Source organism: Podarcis liolepis, assembly GCF_965112155.1.
Source record: "Podarcis liolepis genome assembly, chromosome: 5".
Classification (NCBI taxonomy): domain Eukaryota; kingdom Metazoa; phylum Chordata; class Lepidosauria; order Squamata; family Lacertidae; genus Podarcis; species Podarcis liolepis.
Window position 1 is genome coordinate 57,376,807 of NC_139556.1, and position 21,749 is coordinate 57,398,555.

The 21,749-nt window shown below is 42.8% G+C and overlaps 1 protein-coding gene across 1 annotated transcript in view; it reads right to left on the reverse strand.

Moving 5' to 3' along the window:
• SORCS3 (sortilin related VPS10 domain containing receptor 3) overlaps window positions 1-21,749 on the reverse strand; it is a 428,038-nt gene that overhangs the window by 82,557 nt on the left and 323,732 nt on the right. The window contains exons 8-11 of the mRNA XM_083504742.1: window positions 15,964-16,053; window positions 13,822-14,001; window positions 6,225-6,371; window positions 4,635-4,737 (exon numbers count right to left, since the gene is read on the reverse strand). Of these exons, the coding sequence (XP_083360868.1) occupies window positions 4,635-4,737; window positions 6,225-6,371; window positions 13,822-14,001; window positions 15,964-16,053 (520 nt within the window). The remainder of the gene's footprint in view (window positions 1-4,634; window positions 4,738-6,224; window positions 6,372-13,821; window positions 14,002-15,963; window positions 16,054-21,749) is intronic.

A 21,749-nucleotide genomic window follows, 5' to 3' on the forward strand; every position in this document is an offset into this window, starting at 1 on the left:
CTTTTAAAGCAGACATGAAGAAGTTCATCCTAATAAAAAAGGAAGGTAAGCTGCTTGTTTTTTGTTTTTTTGTTTTTACTTTAAAGATAACAGGAATGGAAGAGTCAGTCCCAAACTTCTGTGTAGCCTCAATAGGAGCACAATAAATATACACTAATGAAAATGTTAATTGAGCTCCTGACATTTAATGTTTGAAAATGAAGAATTAAAGCCCAGATGTAGCTTGACACATTCCTATCAGTGAGCGGAGGATGCAGCTTGCCAACTTGTAATGGCACTTATGTTGCTGAAAATAAAACCTGAGGCTTAAGGGTTGCGATTAATACAAAGTGCCACATGAAAGGTTGTCCTGTCATTGCCAGAGATACAGGAATGCATTGTTCTGCATATGATCATGTCGGTGCTGGGCACCCTCTGTGAGCGTGGGCATGTGGCATCTTCTTGCTTGAGCATGTGGAAAACAAGACAGTGAGGCTCAAACAAGGTCCAAGGAGGCTTTCAAGTCCAGGTGTGTATATAGCCCATAGAATCTTCCTGTGTGCAAAACCAACCATGCCACTGTTATTCTGTGTCATGGCAACGGAAGGTCAGAAACGGACAGTCTAGCTGACTCTTTTCCTTCTTCCTGTGATGGTTTTTATGAACCCTTCTCTTGCAAAGCCCTCCAGTTCTAGAGCACCTGTGTGCATACAGGTTGCACACACTGAAGTGTCCACAGTATGCATCACTCACACAAAAGCTCTGAATCAAAGACTGTATAAACAACAATATATTGTTGTTATATAAATAAAACTTAAGGAAAGGGCCATAAAGCAATGGTAGAGCAACTGCTCTGAATGCAGAAGTCGCCAGGTTCACGCCCAGGAATGTTCCTTGTCTGCAACCACAAAAGACACTGTCAGTCTGTGTGGACAAGGCTGAGCTACATGCGTAAGGCAGCTTCCTATATTCCTAGGAGGCAGAATGGTTTTAGAGACAGAATGAAAGGAATATCTATGCCATGCTCTCTTGATAACACCAGATAAGAAAAAGTAACTCTTTCATAGAAAAAGTTTGTATTTGCATAGTGTTTCTCAAACTGTGGGCCAGGGTCCACAAGTGGCCCACTGTTTTGGTTTATGTTAGTCGCACTTTCTCCAGCTGCCTCCCAGCAGCCTCTTCTGTGCGTCATCTCCTCTCTTGCTTTTCTTCCAGGAGAAGTGATGGAGGAGAGGGAGGCAGAAGCAAAAGAGGTGGAGTGAGCAGCTAGAGCTGTGATGGCTAAACTTGGCCCTCCATCTGTTTTGGAACTACAATTCCCATCATCCCTGACCACCAGTCTTGTTAGCTAGGGATGATGGGAGTTGTAGTCCCAAAACAGCTGAGGGCCAAGTTTGGCCATCACTGGGCTAGAGCTATAATATCTTCAAGCATCCTATCTCCATGGCATTTTGTACCTGACTCCAGCCCCATCTTCTGCCATCGGGTGACTGGTGGTCTTCTCAAGTGGACCTTGGGAGTAGAAAACTGGGAAACCCCTGGCATAAAGTAACACTCATTGCAAACAACAGCATCCTATTTCCTATTTTCTGCTCACCACAATAGCATAAGTGGGTTCCCTTTTCCTCCCTTCTCATCCACTCCCTCTAGCTCCATTCATGACTTCTTTTGAGAGCGGTCATTGCAGTTCAGTTAGCAGTTTGTTCAACTGTAGAGCCCACAGCAAATTTAAAACATGCCTTAACTCTATGTAACATGCTATTATTTAGAGAGAAAATTATAGATGCATTAATAGGTAAAAATGATAGTGGATAAGAGCTGTCTGAAGTTCCTTCATTCTAGGTTTCATTTATATAGAGTGATTTCTCAATAAAATAACAGCGGCCAGCTCTCCCTGCAGGGATACCATTATACTTTCTTTCTAATTCCTAGAAATAGAAGCTAATCTATGTGAATATTTGATGGCTCAATATTTCACTGCTACAGGTTTCTAGATCTCACAATTTCAAGGAAATATTTGATAGATCTCCTGAAAGTTGAGCAGTCTAGTCTAGTCTAGTTATGTCATATGCAAGAGGGCTTGAATTGAGAACGTCTCTCTCCTTGTGCTGGGCTGCTGATATAAGGAAGGATCTACAGCTAGCACCTGACACAACACAGTCCATAACCTCCTAGCCTGAGAAGTCAGTAAGCAGCACAAGGCCAGGATGGCACTGGCTGAAATAAAGTTCCCCGATCCACTGCTGCCATTTGTAGGTCACCAGCCTACTGCCCCTCAATCTGTTTCCTGCCTGACTACCTACTGCTTTCCTGCCTAGCCCAAGGTTATTGTCTACCTTGAACCCAAACATGGGTCATGTTATCAGCCAGCAGCCAGAGAAGTCACAACAAGATTCTGTGATCAGGAATATGCCAACTTGCTGGCAAGTTTTGAAATTACAGAACACACCCCATGTTAGACAAACAAGCTATCTACAGTGACAACCATTCAGCAAGCTTTTTTGTTACCTTGGACAGCTCCCACTGAGCTAAGCATTGTGGGAACTCTACACAAGACTGGATGACTATGGCCATCTTGATGAGGTATCCTACTGTGAGCAGGCAGATGCAGACATAAAGGGGCTGTGATGGCTGTCACAATTAATTACCAGGGTTTGGGCACTGCTGGCATTTAACATTATAAGAAGCTGTCATTAGGATCCTGAGATCCGCTAAAGACAGGTTTCACTGGCAAGCAGAGGACATCAATGCACTAGTGGCAAAGTGTTCTCAGTTTCTTTTTTGATGGGGAAAACAGTCCATGAATTATGAACAGCAGCTCTTAAGCCGCTGCCAGGCGTACCCACCACAACTAATTCTTTGGCAGCATCTTTGTGAAAGGTATAATGCGCAGGAATGCCCCCAAGAGTATTAAGCCCACATGCAAAGTTGCTGCCAGTCGCTCCAAGGCAGCCTGCCATGCAAGGCACATTGTCCCAACAGCCAACAGCCACTGTGAAAAGCTTGAATGAACCGTTGCCTAAGGGTAAGAGCAACCAACTATAGATTCAGCAGGGCATAAAATGGCATTGCTTCAAAGGAACTGTGTCACTGCCTACCAGCTGAAGATCTATTTGTGGCAATACTTTGTGACCACGTTCTGCAACTTCACAGCCATAAAGAAAGCAAGGCTGAGTGATGTTTGGAGCCACCATGGCAATTTAGACAGGAGCTAAATGGCACTGGGTTTTCATCCCATTTCAATATGCAAATATACACCATACACGTTTGTTCAAAGGCATTTTCAATGATTTGTGCTTTCTCCTGGTGATACCCATCTCTTACTGGATTCTACCTCCGTGTTTTAATATGACGCTGAGCTTTAGCGAGCTGTTGGAGACAGCCAGGCTTATAGGCCAGGAGGCCAAACTGGCAGCAAATAACTGTGTTGGATTGGGTGTAAGGGTTACTGTGAAGCACAGCAGCATGGATCAATGCTATTTCACAGGCAATTGACTCTGATAGAGGAACAGCACAGTGATGGCATGAGAGCCCACCCAGGGAAGAAAAATGGAGAGATGGCAAGGCAGAGGGATAGAAAAATGATGCCCACACAGTAGCCACAACAGTCAGCTGTGTTGACACAAATTCAATGTAATTATAACTTAGCATGGAAGACGAATCTCCCAAAAAATTCACAAGTGGAAAGATCTGAGGTTTCCTTGGCTTTAAATGTAATGCTATTTAAATGTGATGCATATTTGATTTATTTTGTACATAATGCATTTTAATAGTTATTTCTTAGAGAAGCCAGGTGGTGGGCCCACATTGTTCTTTACAGCATCAGTCGTATATGGACCATCTACACCAGGCACCCCCAAACTCGGCCCTCCAGATGTTTTAGGACTACAACTCCCATCATCCTTAGCTAACAGGACCAGTGGTCAGGGATGATGGGAATTGTAGTCCCAAAACATCTGGAGGGGCCAAGTTTGGGGATGCCTGATCTACACTGTAGTAACCAGTTGTAATGGAATTATTGGTTGGCAGACATCATAGTAGGATGTGGCTGTTGTGCACACCACAAATCAAGCAGTGTGGTGTAGTGGTTAAGGTGTTGGACTAGGACTTGGAAGGCCAAGGTTCAAATCCCCAGGATTCAAATCACCAACTTTCAGTCTACCTCACAGGCTTGTTGTGAAAATAATGTGGAAAGAGGGAGAGCCATGTACACCACTTTGAACTCCTCGGAGGAAAGGTGGGGTATAAATGTAACAGCAACAGCACATACATGATCATATAGACAGGAACATTTACATGCATTATATGTTAAATCATATATGTCTATTACAGGATAAACAGGACAGTGAAACAGTGCTATGACCATGACAGCACACTGGCTTTTAATCTACCTACACAAAACCATAGATGATTGCCCAGTCAACCCAAATGTCTACTTGGATGAATAAGATATATGCCTACAAATGCCAGGTTCTAGCTCTGTTGATTAGGGACAAAATCTAGAAAAAAAATTCCATTGCAGTGCATGCCCCACAAAATCCAGGGAGCACATTCCTCATGAAGCACTTGACTAATGGCAGAGCTGCCCCCTAATGTTAACAGCAGCTCTGTGCTTGAAAAGAATAAGAGCAACAGAGTCCAGTCAATTCCTTTACCTGTAGCAACCAGAAGTCCAGGAACCGTCTCTTTGCTCGAGATGCTGCCTGAAGTATAGGGGTTTTCTGAGATTTGCAAATGCAAATGCAAGGAACAGAAGGGCTGGAAGGATTGAGAAAGAAGAAAGATAATTGTTGGTAGAGAAAAACTGAATACATGGGCTAAGCCAGCCACCTGGTATTACATTCATGTTTTCTTCTGTTTTCTGAGACTGTGCAAAGAGCCAGATGAAAGGGACTGGCGTCCATTTCCATTCTAAATTTCCATTTCTATTAATTGTTCTTGGTTTCAATGAATTATTACAAAAAGCAATGTTTGCCAGATACACTGCTGTACTCAAGCACCTGTTCCGGCATCCTCACAGATATCCTCACAGACAAGTGTGGCATGACAGATAACCTGTTTAATGAGGAAGAGGCAGCTGGAATTAGTCCCTAGGCACAGAGTTCTCAAAGCTCAGCATTTGATTAGTAGCATTTCGGAAAACTGCATGCTGCCCCCCGCCCTTTCCCATGCAGCAAGCTGCATATGAACACAATCCAGAGTGGCAGTCTGCATGGGACATTTCATGCCTGCACATGGATTGCGCTTTCCTGGACCAGGCTGTTAAAGCTATGAAGTTCCTTTCTCCAAATAGCTTATAATTTTGAGAATCTGAGTTCTGTGAAACAAAAGTTTCATTAGAATGTTCCATCGCAACACCCACGCCATACGTTTAAAGCACCGTTATATTACTCCAGCAAACATCCTCAAATTGATTTAATAGTCAATGCTTCTTCCCAGGTAACTCTGAAATGCACCTCAGAGGTGAGGTTGTTCCACAGGCACAGGAAAGCTTGCCCATTGTGTATATTTATTATATACTATTTATTGTTGTATAATAAATATACACTAAGATTTGAATGGTTCCACTGATAATTCATGCTAAGGCCTAATAATAGAAATACAGAAAACAGAAAGAGCATCAAAAACACCAAAGAAAAGACATTCTGTCATTGTTGAAACCATGAAATTTCCTTTTTTCTGGAAATTTGCTGAACTCCAAGTCTGAACATCTTTCAGCTTTTCAAGTAGGATAACAGGTGGAGTTAAGTTATTCAAGCCCTTTAGATTACACTTGGAACGGTTCAATTAGTTCTAGTCTGATTTTGAGTGGTTATTGCTATTATTTTACGTATAACTTAAACATTTAAATGTTGTCGTATTTAAATGTATTGAAAGCCACTGTAGATCTTCTGAAATGTGGGAAAGATCCCGTGTAAATCAATATTATTGATGCCAAGCTATCTCTTTGTAGAACATTTCAAAGTCTGGGACAATTCCATAGCTTTCATTTAAATTTTCATAATGATCCCTTCTGGCTTGAAAAGACTGTGAAACCAGATGTTGATAAGTTATTCACTTAATTATCAGCCAAAAAGTGGCAGGAGGAGGAAATAATTGATGCAAATTGGGGGACTAACTATGCAGGGCTGGATCCTATGGAGGCATCCCATGGATTTCAATGAGTTCCTTTTCTGTCTGGGATTTAGAGAATGCCCATTGTGATGGGCCCACTAATTACAACTTGGAAAATTTCCTTCACTGACCAGCAGACAGTGTATGGGGTCTCCTCTCAGATCTGAATCTGGAGCCTGCAGCAAACGCCAATCTCTCCCTTTGTTGTAGGTGATGAAAGTCTTAATTTGGTCCTCCACTTTCTTGTTAGCCAGGAATATGCCTTTGATCCCTGCTACCTAGGAAAAATTATGAGAGATGAAAAACCACATCGGGCGACTAGGCAAGAACAAGGCACAGTCAGTAGTGTACAGCAGAGTCAGAAGGAGCTAGCAAACAAATTTAAATAAATTCTTTGTGGCATGATAATGAACCAGTACTTTAAGGAGATTGTCCATTCTGTCTTAACTCATTCTTGGCCCTCATGGTATCGATCCAATCCCCAGCAAGACCAAACCAAACTTCCAACCCACCTACAGGAATGACTTCAGATCATTTTGGAGAGTGTATGAGTAAATGGCCCTTGGCACAGGTAAAATGGAATGGAAGCTCTCTTTGGCGGCTCAAGTTGGAGAAGAGGAAAATGAGATTCCACAAGTGAAGATGTATGGCAGGGATATCCAACAGGTTGATCGGGATCGACTGGTCAATCCCTAGTAGGTTCCGGTCAATCGCTGTTGATTGTGGTCTCCCTTTCCTTTGCTTTTGCCTAAGAGCATCCGGCCCCGCCCCCTCGCCCCGCCCTCCATTTTCGCATGAGCGCTGGAACAGAAGACGGAGTTTTTGCTGTGAGACAGATTGTTTCCTTAGTGATCTTTTGGTGATCGACTAATTCCCTTTCCCCTTGTCCAATAACTCTAATTTACTGTAGTTTAATAATGGGGGTTTCTACTCTAAAACAAGCTCAACAACTTTGACCTGAACCCCCCCAAAAAGGGGAAGATCACTGCCAGTTTGTTTTTTTCCTCTCCTGTGAGTAGATTGCAGTCTCTTGGGAGTTGGACATCCCTGATGTAGGGGATGTCAATGGGAAAGTTTTCTCTGGTGGGTTTTATAGAAGAACAGCGTGCAGTTTGAATGACGATCAGATTTAGCTGAGCATCCTATTTCAAACAATAGTAGCCTGTCAGATGCTCTGGGAAGTTCACAGCAAGCCTTGAAAGCTAGTCTATTACTATGAGTCTGGATCTCAGGTGTCTCTTGGTATCGTCACATTGCAGAGCCCATTGGCAGACTTAACAAGTCCTTTGCAAGAAACTCCCATGGAGCCTCTCAGAGTGAAATGCTTGACTAATGCACTCTTATTGCAGGGATTTAAATGAATCAGATAAGGAGTTCAGAAGTGCTGTATGCAAAATTATGTTCTGCCAGATTGAGGGTGTTGGTGTGCGGGAGGGGAAAAAGGACTCTTCCAGAGGAGACGTAGGATAGCTTTGGCCCTAACTAAAAGGTGGGTGGTATGGGCTGCAGGAGGGGAAGATTTTTGCAGGAGGGAGCAAGAGGAGTGAGAGCTGACAGAAGGAGATGGATGGCATAACTAATTGCCGCTTCTCTCAGTTGCGTTAGGCAATGAATAACCAAAATGAATTAAAAAACACAAATAAATGGGAAGCGCACATAAAATGAGTATCTCTTAGGCAATCAACTATTTATGGAAACTCAAGTTCCCTAGGGATGCAAAGGTTCCCTGATACATGGAAAAAGAATTGTTTTCATGTAATATAAAATTACCTGTAATTTATGCCAGAGATAATATTTTATCTTCCTATCCTGCTGACATATCTAACACAGATATGAATTAAAAAGAAAAGTGGGGATCCCCACAGGTAGGTAGATCTACCCATTGTTGTCCAGCAGTGATCTGGCAGATTCAAATTTTACAGCCCAAAGTTTATGGAACCTTCTGAGTCCAGTCCAGATTTCAGATCTACTGCTTCCATTGCTTAACTGCCAAGGTAAAATGGGTTTCTTGGGTTCCAGAATTTCTGGGCACTTTCTTGATGCTGCTGGACATGTAGGGAAGGATCAAAGTTTCTTGCATTGGTTCATTGCAAGAATATCATTAAATCAGAGGCCAATACAGGAAGCTTCTGCACATGTCCAGTGTGGTGTAAAATATCCACTTCCAAATTCATGGCAGAACATTTTGCTTTTTGGTTGTATTCCCCAAATTTTCAGGGATTAAAAAAAATCCCTGAAATTCAGAGGACGTATTCTTGAAATATGAAATGTCTTAAGATTTGAGTTTTACTGTTGAAACACCCCAAGGGAGATGTGAAAGGAGAAGGAGAGGGAGGCCACCCATGTGTCTGCTTTTAGAATTCTTTTTCCGAAAGTCTGCACCAGCTTGACTTGTTCCACAGCAGAGAAATATAATTTATACCACAATCACCTTGCTGAATTACTTATCAGCTGCCTCTCCTTACCAGCAGAAAAATGGAAAAGGATCTCAGAAAAAGGGTTTTAAAAAAATGAGTGTAATTTCAAATACAGAAAGTGTTTCTTACAAAGGCTTCTGACACTGCCCAAGTAACGACAGAGACCTATTTTTGAAATCCACATGGGAAGTGAGCTCAAAATTTTCTATCAAAAAACAAATTGCTTCTTAAGAACCCAGTAAGAAGACTTTAATCTCATCTCCAGAGGAATTCCTCTTTGGCAGCAGAACTCCTAAAACTATTGCTTCTTCCTTTTTCTGCATATTAGGAACTTAACAGCCCCACTCTGTTCCTCTTTATTTATATTCATAGCTGTTGCTTATTCCACAGCTCTGTTTCTAAAATATGCCCCTGTATAGAAAGGAGGGCTGGTATATAACTTAACCACCCAAACATTCTGCATGCTACTTTAGGCAAGACAGGAGCCTCATCCTTTTCTGTATCTTGAACACTAGGGAACATTCTTCCTTTAGCAAAGATGGTCCCTGTGTCCAGGGCCCAGCTGCCCATTCTGTCATCAGAGGTCTTTTGGTTGCTCTGGATTCAACATTGGCCACCAGTTTCACATTACCTCTTTCCATTCTTTCCAGAGACCTTTCTATACATCATTCTGTTCCATACCAATAATGTAGTGCATGTGTAGCCAAAAACTTGTACACCTGCTGCTGCGATCAAGACTTGAAATTAGATAGGATGGGATGAGATACCATCCCACTTCTTTTCAGGTAGGCATAACTGACCAAAGAATCCCACTTCCTTTTTAAAATCCTACACTGGGCACTGGCTGCAATCAGTGGCGTAGCGTGGGGGGTGCCAGGGGGGCCATCCGCACCGGGCGCAACATGGGCGGGGGGTGCGCTCGCACTAGCAGCTCTCTGCCCCTACTAAAATCCACGGGTTAGGGAGCCCGCACTCGCTCGGCTTGGCGAGGAGGTCGCGGAAGGGGGAGAGTGAAGCCTTCTGCCGCGGGCAAAAAAAGGAGAGGAAGCCGGGCGGGCGGGCGGGCGGGCTGGCTGGCTGGCGGGGGTCTGGCTGCGCCTGCTGCTGCCGTTGCCGCTGCTGCCGGGCTTTGACAGCTTGGCGAAGCGGAGGGAGAGGAGCTTTATGGTAATTGCGGCTCTCTCTCCACTGGCCGCCTGGGTAGTGAGCCGAGCCCAGCAGGGAGTCTGGCGAGGGGGCGGGAAGAGACTTTTCCACCTCGCCTGGTCAAAAAGGAGAGCGGAGTCTCCTCAGGGTGCCCTCAGGCAGGGCAGGGCAAGGCAAGCAGAGCGAGGAGGAGAGAGAGGGGAAGGGGGGGAAGCAGCCAGGAAACGCTGCGGTGTGGAGGAGGAATCAATTAAGGAGAGAAAGCGAAAAGCCTTGGAGAAAGGGAAAAAAGGAAAGGAAAGAGGCAGCTCCAGGAGAGCGCGGGGGAAAGAGAAGCCTCGCTGCTGCTGCTTGGGAGAGTAAATTGCTGTACTTGCCTTGCCCCGGGTTAGGGGGCGCAAATTAATTGCCTTGCCCCGGGTGCTGATAACCCACGCTACGCCGCTGGCTGCAATGCATGACACTTCCAGGGTATGCCCACTCAAATACTCCTTGATAAATGAGTGTGCACAAATGGAATCATCTTAATAGATGGTCCTGGTTGCGGCCGGGCTCTCAACCTGGTTCCCCCCACCCTGGCATGGGTGGAGCTATCGCCCTCATGCCAGGGTGGCACCACAATCACCCAGGGCTATTGCCCAATCATGTTAAAGGGTGATAGTGGGGGAAAGTATAAAAGCGGCAGCAGGCTCCTGCTTCACACTGCCAAACACCCGCCCACCCTCCTTTTAATTTAGGTGTCCTTTGGCCTTGCTTTGGACTTTGGTTGGTTGCCCGTCTTGAGTCGGGGACTGGGTAGAAATTTTTTCCATTTGGCAAATTGGCACGGGCCACTTGGTTTTTGCCTACCTCTTAGCAATCGTCACAACTTTGCAAAGTTTGGCGGTTAGGCATTGGCTTATGGTGAATGGGGGAGGGGAGGTCAGCCATTGCCTGCCCCTCCAGTATCAAGGGTATTCCGTTAATGGAAGCCAGGGTCTGGTTCCTGTCCAAAGTCCGCTTAAGGGTGAGGGCCATGCCAGGCTTCTGGGAACACCAGGGGAGATGCAGGCGGGTTCCCCCAAAGCAATTTCCCTTTGGGTGGTTTACCCTTACAGACTTCCTACAAAGGAGGCAGGAGTCAGATATAGTCTTGCCAATGCCTAAGCCAATACCACTCTCATTTCTGTAATCAATAAAGTTGTGGCCAAAATTTTGCCCAAAAACCTTAAACAAAATATCTGTGTCTGTGTGAATTTATTTACCCTAATGGGGGTTCGGCTTGAGGGTCTGGCCATGCAACTTATTCTTATAGCTTCCTGTAAACCTAATTCACAGGGAGGTTCACACCTTCCTGCCTTTGAATAAATGACTGTTTACGCTCTAAATACTCAGGGATATGCAACCCACCCTTGTAAACATTGTTCTCAGTCTTCTCATAACTGTTTCTGCTTTTCTTGAAATTCCTCAACTGTATGAAGATGAGACTTTGAATATCCCATGACATCTGTGAAAACCTACGAGGCAGCCCAACACACTAGTCACTTTGTGCCAGAGAACCCAGCACAGTACTGTGCATGCAGCTTCTTCCCCTTTACTCTCCCCTTCTCCTTCCCCCACCCTGGAGCTAAGACTGGGCCAACAGCTCAGTAGCAGAACATCTGCCTTGCATAAAGCTTCCTATATTCCTAATTTCCTATGATGGAGGTGAACCTGGTGGAAGATACAGGATCCGCAGAGGAGTGTTTAACTGGTTATTAGATATCAGAACTTGTGTTCTGCTTGAGAGGAGGGGTCTATTCCGGAAGAGTAAACACCAGGCATATCTTGTTCCTCAGGAAGGGAAATTGTGACTGTACTTACCACAAAACATGAAACATTAAAACATGACAAATTGCCTTCAAGGTTAGTGCACTGTGCCCCAATTTTCACCCATATGTTGCTGCACCTACTGTTTGGTCTCAGCCCCTGATATGAGGAACTGATCACAAACAATTCCAAGGCCAGAGCCAATATTTATCCAATTACCGTCTGCAATCTTTGAATACACACAAGTGGATATGTACAAGGATTTAGCCAAATAACCTCTTTCGGCCACCGTTCCGTAAGTACAATTCAACAAGTGTCTAGGATCAAGTTTACATAATTGCTTGAGGATAACCTGTTAAATGAAATTAATCCATGTACTCACAACATGGAACATTTATTTCCGATATTTTCTTATTTCTTATTTTATTTTATTTAAAATATGTATGAGCTGGCTCTCATTAAAACCATACCGCAGCAATGCAGAAGAGAGGAATTCAATACAAAGTAAAAATTTGAAAACAAAAAATAATGACTGAATATGCCATTAAAACAATCCAACAAACATGATACATCATAATTACAGTAGCCAGGAATAATTCAGCAGTCTTCCAGGGCATAAACTTACAAGGTGGCTTATGAAAATATCATGTACAGAGACAGGCAAATAAAGTACAGTGGTACCTCGGGTTACATACGCTTCAGGTTACAGATGCTTCAGGTTACAGACTCCGCTAACCCAGAAATAGTACCTTGGGTTAAGAATTCTGCTTCAGGATGAGAACAGAAATTGTGCAGCGGTGGCACGGCAGCAGCAGGAGGCCCCATTAGCTAAAGTGGTGCTTCAGGTTAAGAACAGTTTCAGGTTAAGAATGGACCTCCGGAACAAGTTAAGTACGTAACCAGAGGTACCACTGTATATATTTCTAGGAATATAATATTAACATGAAGACTAGGCTAAATTTCTGGAGAAAATTATTAATGGAGGGCATGACACTTTCTTTTAGGCTTCACTTGAGAGAGATAGAGACAGAGAAAGAGAAAGAAAACTGTTATGTTTATTCATTGTAACTTTGCTTAGAATTCATTCAAAAAGAAAGAAAGAAATGCACTCAATTGAAAGATGGCCTTGATCTTGATTTAAATGTTGTTTGGCAGTTATGTTTCTGAATGATAGCATTGTGCAACATCAGTTCCTCTGGTGGCTCAAAAATGTGTAGATTTATGGACTAGCTTTACTTCTCCCCCTCTGTTCCCCAAGAAAACTGAAGAGAAGTGGGCTGAAGTTGGCTTGCCTGATGGAATTCTACAGATATCTAGATTTATATTGTATTTAGGCAACAACAGAATCATGCTTGCTAGCTGAAAATAGATAAATAATCAATCTGCTTCTAAACTATAAGAAAATTCAGGATGTTCATCTGATTATTAGTCAAAATGGCAAGGGTAAAAAAAGCTGCAAGTGAATATTTATGCTCAGATAGGCTATCAGGCCTGTCCCATAGGAAGAGAGAGTGACAAATACATAGTGACAATTGGAAGATGAATCTGCATCCACAGAAAAAAACATAGCATTACTGATAGACCTAGGAAGATTTTCTGCCATATGAGATTTCACTAGCCTTCCTTTTTCATTTGAGACTTCACAGGCAACAAAAGCTGCCAATAAAAAACAAACAAGCAGCACCCCCACCCCCAGGGTGCCAGCACAGACTTGCATGTTTGCCAACATTTCACAAATATTTCTTCTGAAAGACGGTTAAAGACACAGGCTATTTTCTGATGTGCACATTGCATCCATACCAAACTAATTAACTTAAATTCACTTTCGTGGAATGCACATAGCTTGGGAGCAGCAATCTGGCATCCCTTGTAGATATGGGCATCTCCATACGCTTGCAAAGCTTCAACAGTAAAAAATATGTCAGAAAGCACTGGTGAGGAAGAATTCAGCCTAACACTTTTGAGGGCTGAGTTCAAGACCTGCATGGTACTCCTCAGTACTGAGCACATGGACAGTCTAGCATCATTTAAGGGATAGTGTTCCTATTTTGATGAACTTTCAACCAAGAATTTAGTTGGACAAAAATGAACTAAAATAGACTGAACATTGATATTACAGTTGGATCAACTCCTGGACCACTCAAAGTGGAAGAAATGTGGCGCAGAAGTGTCATAAATTAAGCAAAATAAAGCATATCCTCAAAGTATTTGTATTGCTCTCCTGATAAAATTCTGAATGCTCATTTTCATTGCAAACATGCTAAGTAATAGACAATAATCCTTAATAATACAAAAAAACAATAATTAGCAGACAGCCCTACTATGAAATGATATTTGCAAGAGACAAGGTTGCTTCAACATGGCTTTGGATGCCTACCTCATAAAGGTCAATGACGACATTCCCCTCTAGTCCTCGGTTGCTCTTGACGTTCTCCAAGGCTAGGGTGAAGTAGATCCCTCGGGTGTCAGAAATGTAAAGGTTGTATGTGTCATTCTGGTTCCATTCCTGAACTGCTGCAAACACCTGATTCTCATTTGTGCTGATAATATGCATGTCCTGTTAAGGAAGATAAAAGGCTTATTACCCCCCGATCTTTATATTTCTCTGCCCTTTGGGACACAAAGCAATTACCATGACTTATGCCACAGCAGGGGAAGGACCATGAGTTATGAGTGATGTTAAACAATTTTCTATTAGACCAAGCCAATAAATTATCATATTCTGCCTTTCCTTATTTGTGTGTTTTTAATTTTAAAATGGCTGCGGGGTGGTTAGTGAGGAAGAGGGAAGGAGATTCCAGAGTCCTTGAAGGAGTTTCATCCTGCTTCATTTTTTATTTATACATTTGCATGTTTTATTGCTCCTGGAAGATTCACAGCCTAAAGGGCTCCTTCTACGAAGTAGACCTGGAAAGCTCAGCTGTCAAGCTAGCCAGGACAGTGAGCCTTAACTTGCAATAAGAGAGACTAAGCTCTAGCAATAAGAAAGGAGTTAGAATTTCCATCCATCCCAAAGTGGCTACCAAATTGCCCTTTTCCTGGGAAACATCAATCTTGGACCTATTTAATACCTGGAAAATTAAGGCAATCTCTAGTATCTCCAGGTAGGTCTGGGAGGCACTCCCAGTCTGAAATCCTGAAGAGTCATTGCCAGTCATCACCAGGAAAGACAGACAAACTAATGCCATTGTACTGGAAGAAGCAAAGATCACCAGCGTCAAAGCAATGATTCTTCAACATCAACTTCATTGGACTGGTCAAGTTGTGTGGATGCCTGATTGCTGTTGTTTAGTTGTTTAGTCGTGTCTGACTCTACATGATCAGACCACGCCAGGCACTTCTGTCTTCCACTGCCTCCCGCAGTTTGGTCACTCTCATGCTGGTAGGTTTGAGAACACTGTCCAACCATCTCGTCCTCTGTCGTCCCCTTCTCCTTGTGCCCTCAATCTTTCCCAACATCAGGGTCTTTTCCAGGGAGTCTTCTCTTCTCATGAGGTGGCCAAAGCATTGCAGTCTCAGCTTCAGGATCGGTCCTTCCAGTGAGCACTCAGGGCTGATTTCCTTAAGAATGGATAGGTTTGATCTCCTTGCAGTCCATGGAACTCTCAAGCGTCTCCTCCAGCACCATAATTCAAAAGCATCAATTCTTCGGCGATCAGCCTTTATGGCCCAGCTCTCACTTCCATACAGGATGCCTGATTATCGCCTTCCAAAGCAACTACTCTATTTAGAACTTAAAAATGGAAAGTGTAATGCTGGTGGTCAACAAAAGAGGTTCAAAGACTGTCTCAAGGTAAATCTTTAAAAATGTAATATAAGCACCGACAACTGGGAAACACTGGCCTGCGAGCGCTCCAATTGGAAAACAGCTTTTACCAAAGGTGTCATGAGTTTTGAAGACGCTTGAACTCAGGACGAAAGAGAGAAATGCTCTAAGAGGAAGGCACGCTTGACAAACCCTCACCATGATCAACCGCCACCCAGAAACCTATGTCCCCACTGTGGAAGGACATGTGGATCCGGAATTGGCCTCCACAGTCACTTACGGTCTCAATGTTAAGACCGTGTTCATGGAAGACAATGTTACTCGGCTATGAGTGATCACCAAAGAAGAAGAAGGAGACTGAGGTACATATAGATGGCCCCAACTGGTCTGACTCCAGAAGCTTCCTATGTTCCTTTGTTTATGAACAGATAGGAATGTATTAAACAATATATATCTTTATAGAATGACAGAAAAGTAACAAACAAAGCAGGATGATGGGAAGCTGTCCTGCACCAAATCAGACTATTGCTCCATCTAGCTCAGTATTTTCTGCACTGACTGGCATCACCTCTCCAGGGTTTCACGCAGTGGGCATTCCCATTCCTACCTGGAGTTGCCAGGAATCGAAGCTGAGCTTCCCTGCCTGGAAAGCCAATGCTCTAACACTGAGCTATGGCCATCTCCTTGATTAAATTACCTCTTCTTGTCAAAGACTTTGTACTTATCAATACTACTTATACAAGGCACGTTTACCTTTGGTAGCGAGTACTTGGGCAATTTTATTTGCGTGAAGGGTTCCCTTCTGTAGGACACATAGTAATTTGCTCTTCCACCAGTCGTCACCTGTACAAATACAAAGAGAGAGAAGAATGAATACTATTTAAGCACATACCATTCGGTGACTCCCTGACAATTTTGCAAGATTTTTGGTTCATAGAATCATAGTGTTGGAAGGGATCCCAAGGGTCATCCATTCCAACCCCCTGCTATGCAGAAATCTCAGCTAAAGCATCCAGGGTGGTAATTCAGCATCATTGTTTGAAAGAGGGGGGAAGTGCCTGCAAATTGTAAATGTCATCCTGCTCTCCAGCCTTGATGAAGCTGAAATAGTCATCCACAATCGTGTTGCTCTGAATTCCATCTCAGTTTCTGTTCTTGGTTGCATGCACAACCTCACATTTCAATTTTGATTATGATTTATCTGCTGAGTTTCAGAAGACGGACTGGAGCAAGTATAGTTTTGTTTGCACCCAAGCCAAATGGGCAACTAGAAATCAAACCCTTTTCTTTGAGGTGTTTCTAGACAGATTGCTGTATAATTTGTTCTAACAACTTCCTGAGTATTGAGGCCAGGCTAACCTGGGGAACTACAGTCTCATTAGTCTGACTTCAATACCAGGGAAATTGCTAGAACAAATTATAAAGCAATCAATTTGTAGCCACTTCTTGGAAATTGCTAGCAGTCAGCATGGATTTATAAAGCAGAAGGCTTACCAAACCAATCTAAACTCTTCCTTTTGAGGGCAGCTGATTTACGGGGCAAGAAAAATATAGTTGTCATAATCAACCTCTACTTTTGACACAGCACTAGTTGACACTCTCTTACTAGAACAGAGGAAGAAAGGATGTGCAGGGGGACTGCCAACTTGTGACTCAAAAGGGATACTATCAACACAGGTGTCAAAGAGAACTGTTCTAAAAGGGGGCTCCCTAACTGGTCTGTTTTGGATCCAGTGTGGGTCTACACTGTAAATAAAATACATAAAAGTATGGAGAATATTTGCATCGCATATATTTTAAGATAATATTAGAATAATACTTGTTTTTTATTGCTCCTATAAATAACAAAATGGGAAACGATGATGGGAAATTAAATCATTACATATAGAAAAAGGGAGGAAGCAAAACTACCAGTTCTGGCTAAGCACTTGTAAAAGTGCCTACAACTTATGCTTGATAAATAAGAGAACACACGTATCTATACTGGGTATGTATATCCAAGCCCTGCTCATACTAAAGATATAGGGTTTTATATTTGTCACTGGTCAAATGGAAGGACAGCAAGAATATTTTCAGAAGAAAAAGAAAAGTTAAGTGAATAAATTTTGACTCTATAGTATTTGCTTTAGCATGCATGTAGGGTCTGAGATAATGCAATAGACCAAATGCTCCTTTATTATATCAAAACATTTACTGACTTTTAAGATTTTCTAATAAAGCCTACAAAATTCCCTTTGCAGATATGTATTTTTCCTTCCTTTGAAATTTCGGCATTTTATATTGCTGTAGCATCAATAATACTCCCAGTAATCATATCATCTCTAGATGGTGGCATATTTCTATAGACAAGCTGTCATTCAAAGGCAGAGCAAAGACTGGCTATAATGCACAGAGATTTCATATCTGATCTTCTCCAGACAAGGCTCTGGCAGTGAATGAGAAGTGAAAAAGAGGCCTGTCCTTCAGAGCTGTCGAAGATTTTTGGAATCTGATTCTGCTCTGAATGTGGGACTTTATCATGAATTCTTCAGTGCATCACTCTCAATCCAGACACGCAGAGCCAAGATCATTTTGTCCGGAAGAAGTGGTTACAAAAAGAAGAGTCGGTGCGCTAACACTTAAGTTATAAAGGCGATATGCAACGGTATCGTCTATAGCATGACTTGACAATCTTCCTCTGTTGCAAAAATAGTAGGAAGGATGGTTATTGACAATTATTAGGGGCACCCCCCACGCACACTAGAGTATATCTTGTACAATCAGAATGTTGGGATTCAGGATTTTATTTATTTATTATTTAGTAAGAGATTTGGAAAATGTCATCAAAATTATTTCAGGGTGGCTTATAAAAAATCAGATGCTATAAAACAAAATATGTACAGTGGTACCTCGGGATGCGAATGGGATCTGTTCCGGAGCCCCGTTCGCACCCTGAATGGAACGTAAGATGTGACATCGCATTTTGCCGCTTCCGCGCATGCATGCGACGTCATTTTGAGTGTCTGCGCATGCACGAACGGCGAAACCCGGAAGTAACGCACTCCGTTACTTCCAGGTTGCCATGGAGTGCAACTCGAACGTGCTTAACCCAAAGCACATTCAGCTCGTGGTATGACTGTAATAAGTAAAACAATTTAAAATAATTATGATAAATTGCACAAATAACATAGTTAGCAACAACAACAACAACGACTTAACCCATGAGTATCTAAAAGCCTGACAAAAAATAATAATCACCAATTTTAACCTGGCGTTACCCATACCAATGGATTCAAGTTACAAGAAAGGAGATTTTGACTCAACATCAGGAAGAACTTTCTGATACTAAGAGCTGTTTGACAGTGGAACAAACTCCCTCGGGAGGTGGTGGACTCTCCTTCATTGGAGGTTTTCAAGCAGAGGTTGGATGGCCATCTGTCATGGATGCTTGTTTAGATTCCTGCATTTTAGGGGTTGCACTAGATGACCCTTGGAGTCCCTTCCAACTCTATGATTCTATGATACTATGCACCAAGGTACACTTCAGTGTGGAATTCATTCCACAGACATGGAAATACTACCCTAAAGAGTCTTCCATGGGCCCCTATGCTATATGTTTTATTCAACACAGGGACCATCAAATTTTTGCCCTAGGAATCACCCCATTATAGAACTTCCATCTTATTTGGATTCAGTTTCAAATTACTGGCCAATATCAAACTCATTACTGTCTTCAGGTACAGATTAACAATCTTCACTGCCTCCCTTGATACTGATGGAGCAGAGGATAAAGCTAGGAGGCATCAGCATATTGATGATACGTTACTCTGAATGCCCTTATGACTGCTTCCAGTAGGTTCATATAGATATTAAACAGCATAGGGAGCAAGACTGATTCCTGTGGGACTCCCACAGAGCTGAGCAGAAGTCACCCAATGTTACTTTATGGAACCACCCTCGAAATAGGAGCAAAACCACCAGAAAGTGATGCCTCCAATTCCTAAATCCCAAATGCGTTTAGGAAGGATAGCATGGCCAACGACATCAAAAGCCACTGAAAGGTGCAAGAGAATCAAGGGGGTTGCACTCCTCCTATGTCTCTTCTGACAAAATAATCAACTAGGGCAACCAAGACAGCTTTGACTACCAAACCAAGCCTTTAGCCAGATGGAAATGGGCCTAGATCAGTTTCATCTAAGCACACCTGAAGATCACCACTGTCTGCTGGAGCACCTTGCCCAAGAAGGGAAGATTAGCAACTTGATGATACCACCACCTCCTTTAAGGCCAATGGCTGCGGAAGTCTCCGAATGCCACCATGGGAGGGCTCTCCAGCAGCACTCCTGAGACCAACTCTGACAGTTCAACCCCAGAGATTGTTGGACAGTGAGGTAGATGGTAGACCAACAAGATCCTTATTCTTTCTCTCAGGTCCAACATTTATAACAGACCTTCATCTCCAGTCACAGAGCAGATAACAGCAACTCCCTATCCCCACTGGTGCTGCACTGAGTAAACTAGGGGAAAAGCTGTTTAGAGTTGCTCCACTCAGCTCACCCACCCATGTCCTCCCCATTAAATCATTAAACAAATATGTTTTGTTCAAGACCAACATGGCATTTATCTGCAGCAGCCCCAGACTTGAGAGTGAACTGGCATGGCCAGCCAAATTCAGAGAGGTGGGAAGTGGCTAAGAAGGGATAATAGTCTAATGGTGGCTAAGTCACCTTCTACAAGATTTTATTAAACATCTTCAACATTATCTCTTCCCTTGCCAGTAATCACTGAAATGACAGGTCCATGGTATCCATATCCCTTCTCAGCACATGGAATCTGTCCACACCAAGAGCCAGAATGACATTATGGCCAAGTCTTTTATATGGATTATCGTCACAGGGATAAGTCATTAGATGATACCATTTCCAGTGTTCTCTACATGATTCATGTGACGTGTGCTCTGGCTCTAGCTTTACAGATGAGCTGAGCTTTTAATCCAGACATCTCACTACAATCATACCTCCAAGACTCTGCTGGACTGCATGGAGTGGCAGGAAATTCCAAATATTATAGGAAACACCATGGAAGCAAAAAAAAAAAAAGCATAGCTATGTGCTCAGTTGAAGCTCCACAGGGAGAAAGAAAGGAAACCTTCTGTTGGGAGGACCAATCTGATGCTTACATCAGCAGGGATATGGCCTTTTCATGATTTACACCTAGGGTAATAAAAATCACAAGCAATTATCAAACCTTCATTACCATTTGTGAAGCTCTCTAGTGAGGAATGAAGTTCAGGAGCCCCTTTTTCATTTATTTTGATGAACTTTGCATATAAGAAAACTTGCCTACACTGAATCCTAGAGATTATTACAGCTTCCCCCCCCCTCCGACACCACCTTTTATTTCATATTTGATGAATGCCATCCAATTATTTCTCCTACACTCATCCATCATACTTAGCCCAGAATTAGCTGGGTTTGTCTTTTTTACTCCCCCTTTACTTAATGATAGGCTCGTTAATCTGGGTGGGGGTTTTCCCCCCTTCCCTTGGCTTTATATTTTATGAGTTTAATTAGGAAGCTGGCCAATTGAAATGATTCCATTGGACAAATGTGTTTACCATTAAATGTCTCTGTCTTCTCTGCTTGATGTTCTGACTTCACTTTTCCAGGACTGGTCCTGCGTTATTTCATACCTGCACTGTACTTCAAATGTAACAAATGAATAAAACTTTCTAACAAAATGCTAATCTAGCATGATATCTGTGTCTCCTTTAACATTATTTTAATACATTCCAAATATTTCTTGTGTGAACATAAGAAGATCCCTGCCGGATCAGACCTATGGGCATATAATCCAGGATCCTGTTCTCACAATGGCCAATCAGATGCCTGTGGGAAGCCTGTAGGGAGGACATGAACACAACGGCACTCTCCCTACTTGCAGCTGCTAGCAACTGTATTCAGAGGCATACCACTTCCAATAATGGAGCTGCTACATAGCCATCGTGGCTAGTAGCCATTGATAGCCCTACCTTCCATGGAATACCTAAATGGACCTTGACGGATTTACATGCTCAAAGACATACTCTGGCTTCATCTCAGACCGTATAAATCTTTTACCTTTTACAAAACTTAATTTCAAATAACCATTAATATTATATTTATAATCAAACCTAATTCATAACAGGTGCCTCGGGTTACAGACGCTTCAGGTTACAGACTCCGCTAACCCAGAAATAGTACCTCAGGTTAAGAACTTTGTTTCAGGATGAGAACATAAATCGTGTGGCAGCGGGAGGCCGCATTAGCTAAAGTGGTACCTCAGGTTAAGAACAGTTTCTGGTTAAGAACGGACCTCCAGAACAAATTAAGTTCTTAACCCGAGGTACCACTGTAACTGTATTCCTTATGAATTAAGGTAAAGGTAAAGGACCCCTGGACAGTTAAGTCCAGTCAAAGGCGACTATGGGGTGCAGGGCTCATCTTGCTCCAGGTCGAGGGGGCCAGCGTTTGTCAACAGGCAGCTTTTGTTGGCTGTATCTCAACTTGGTTCCTTTTGGA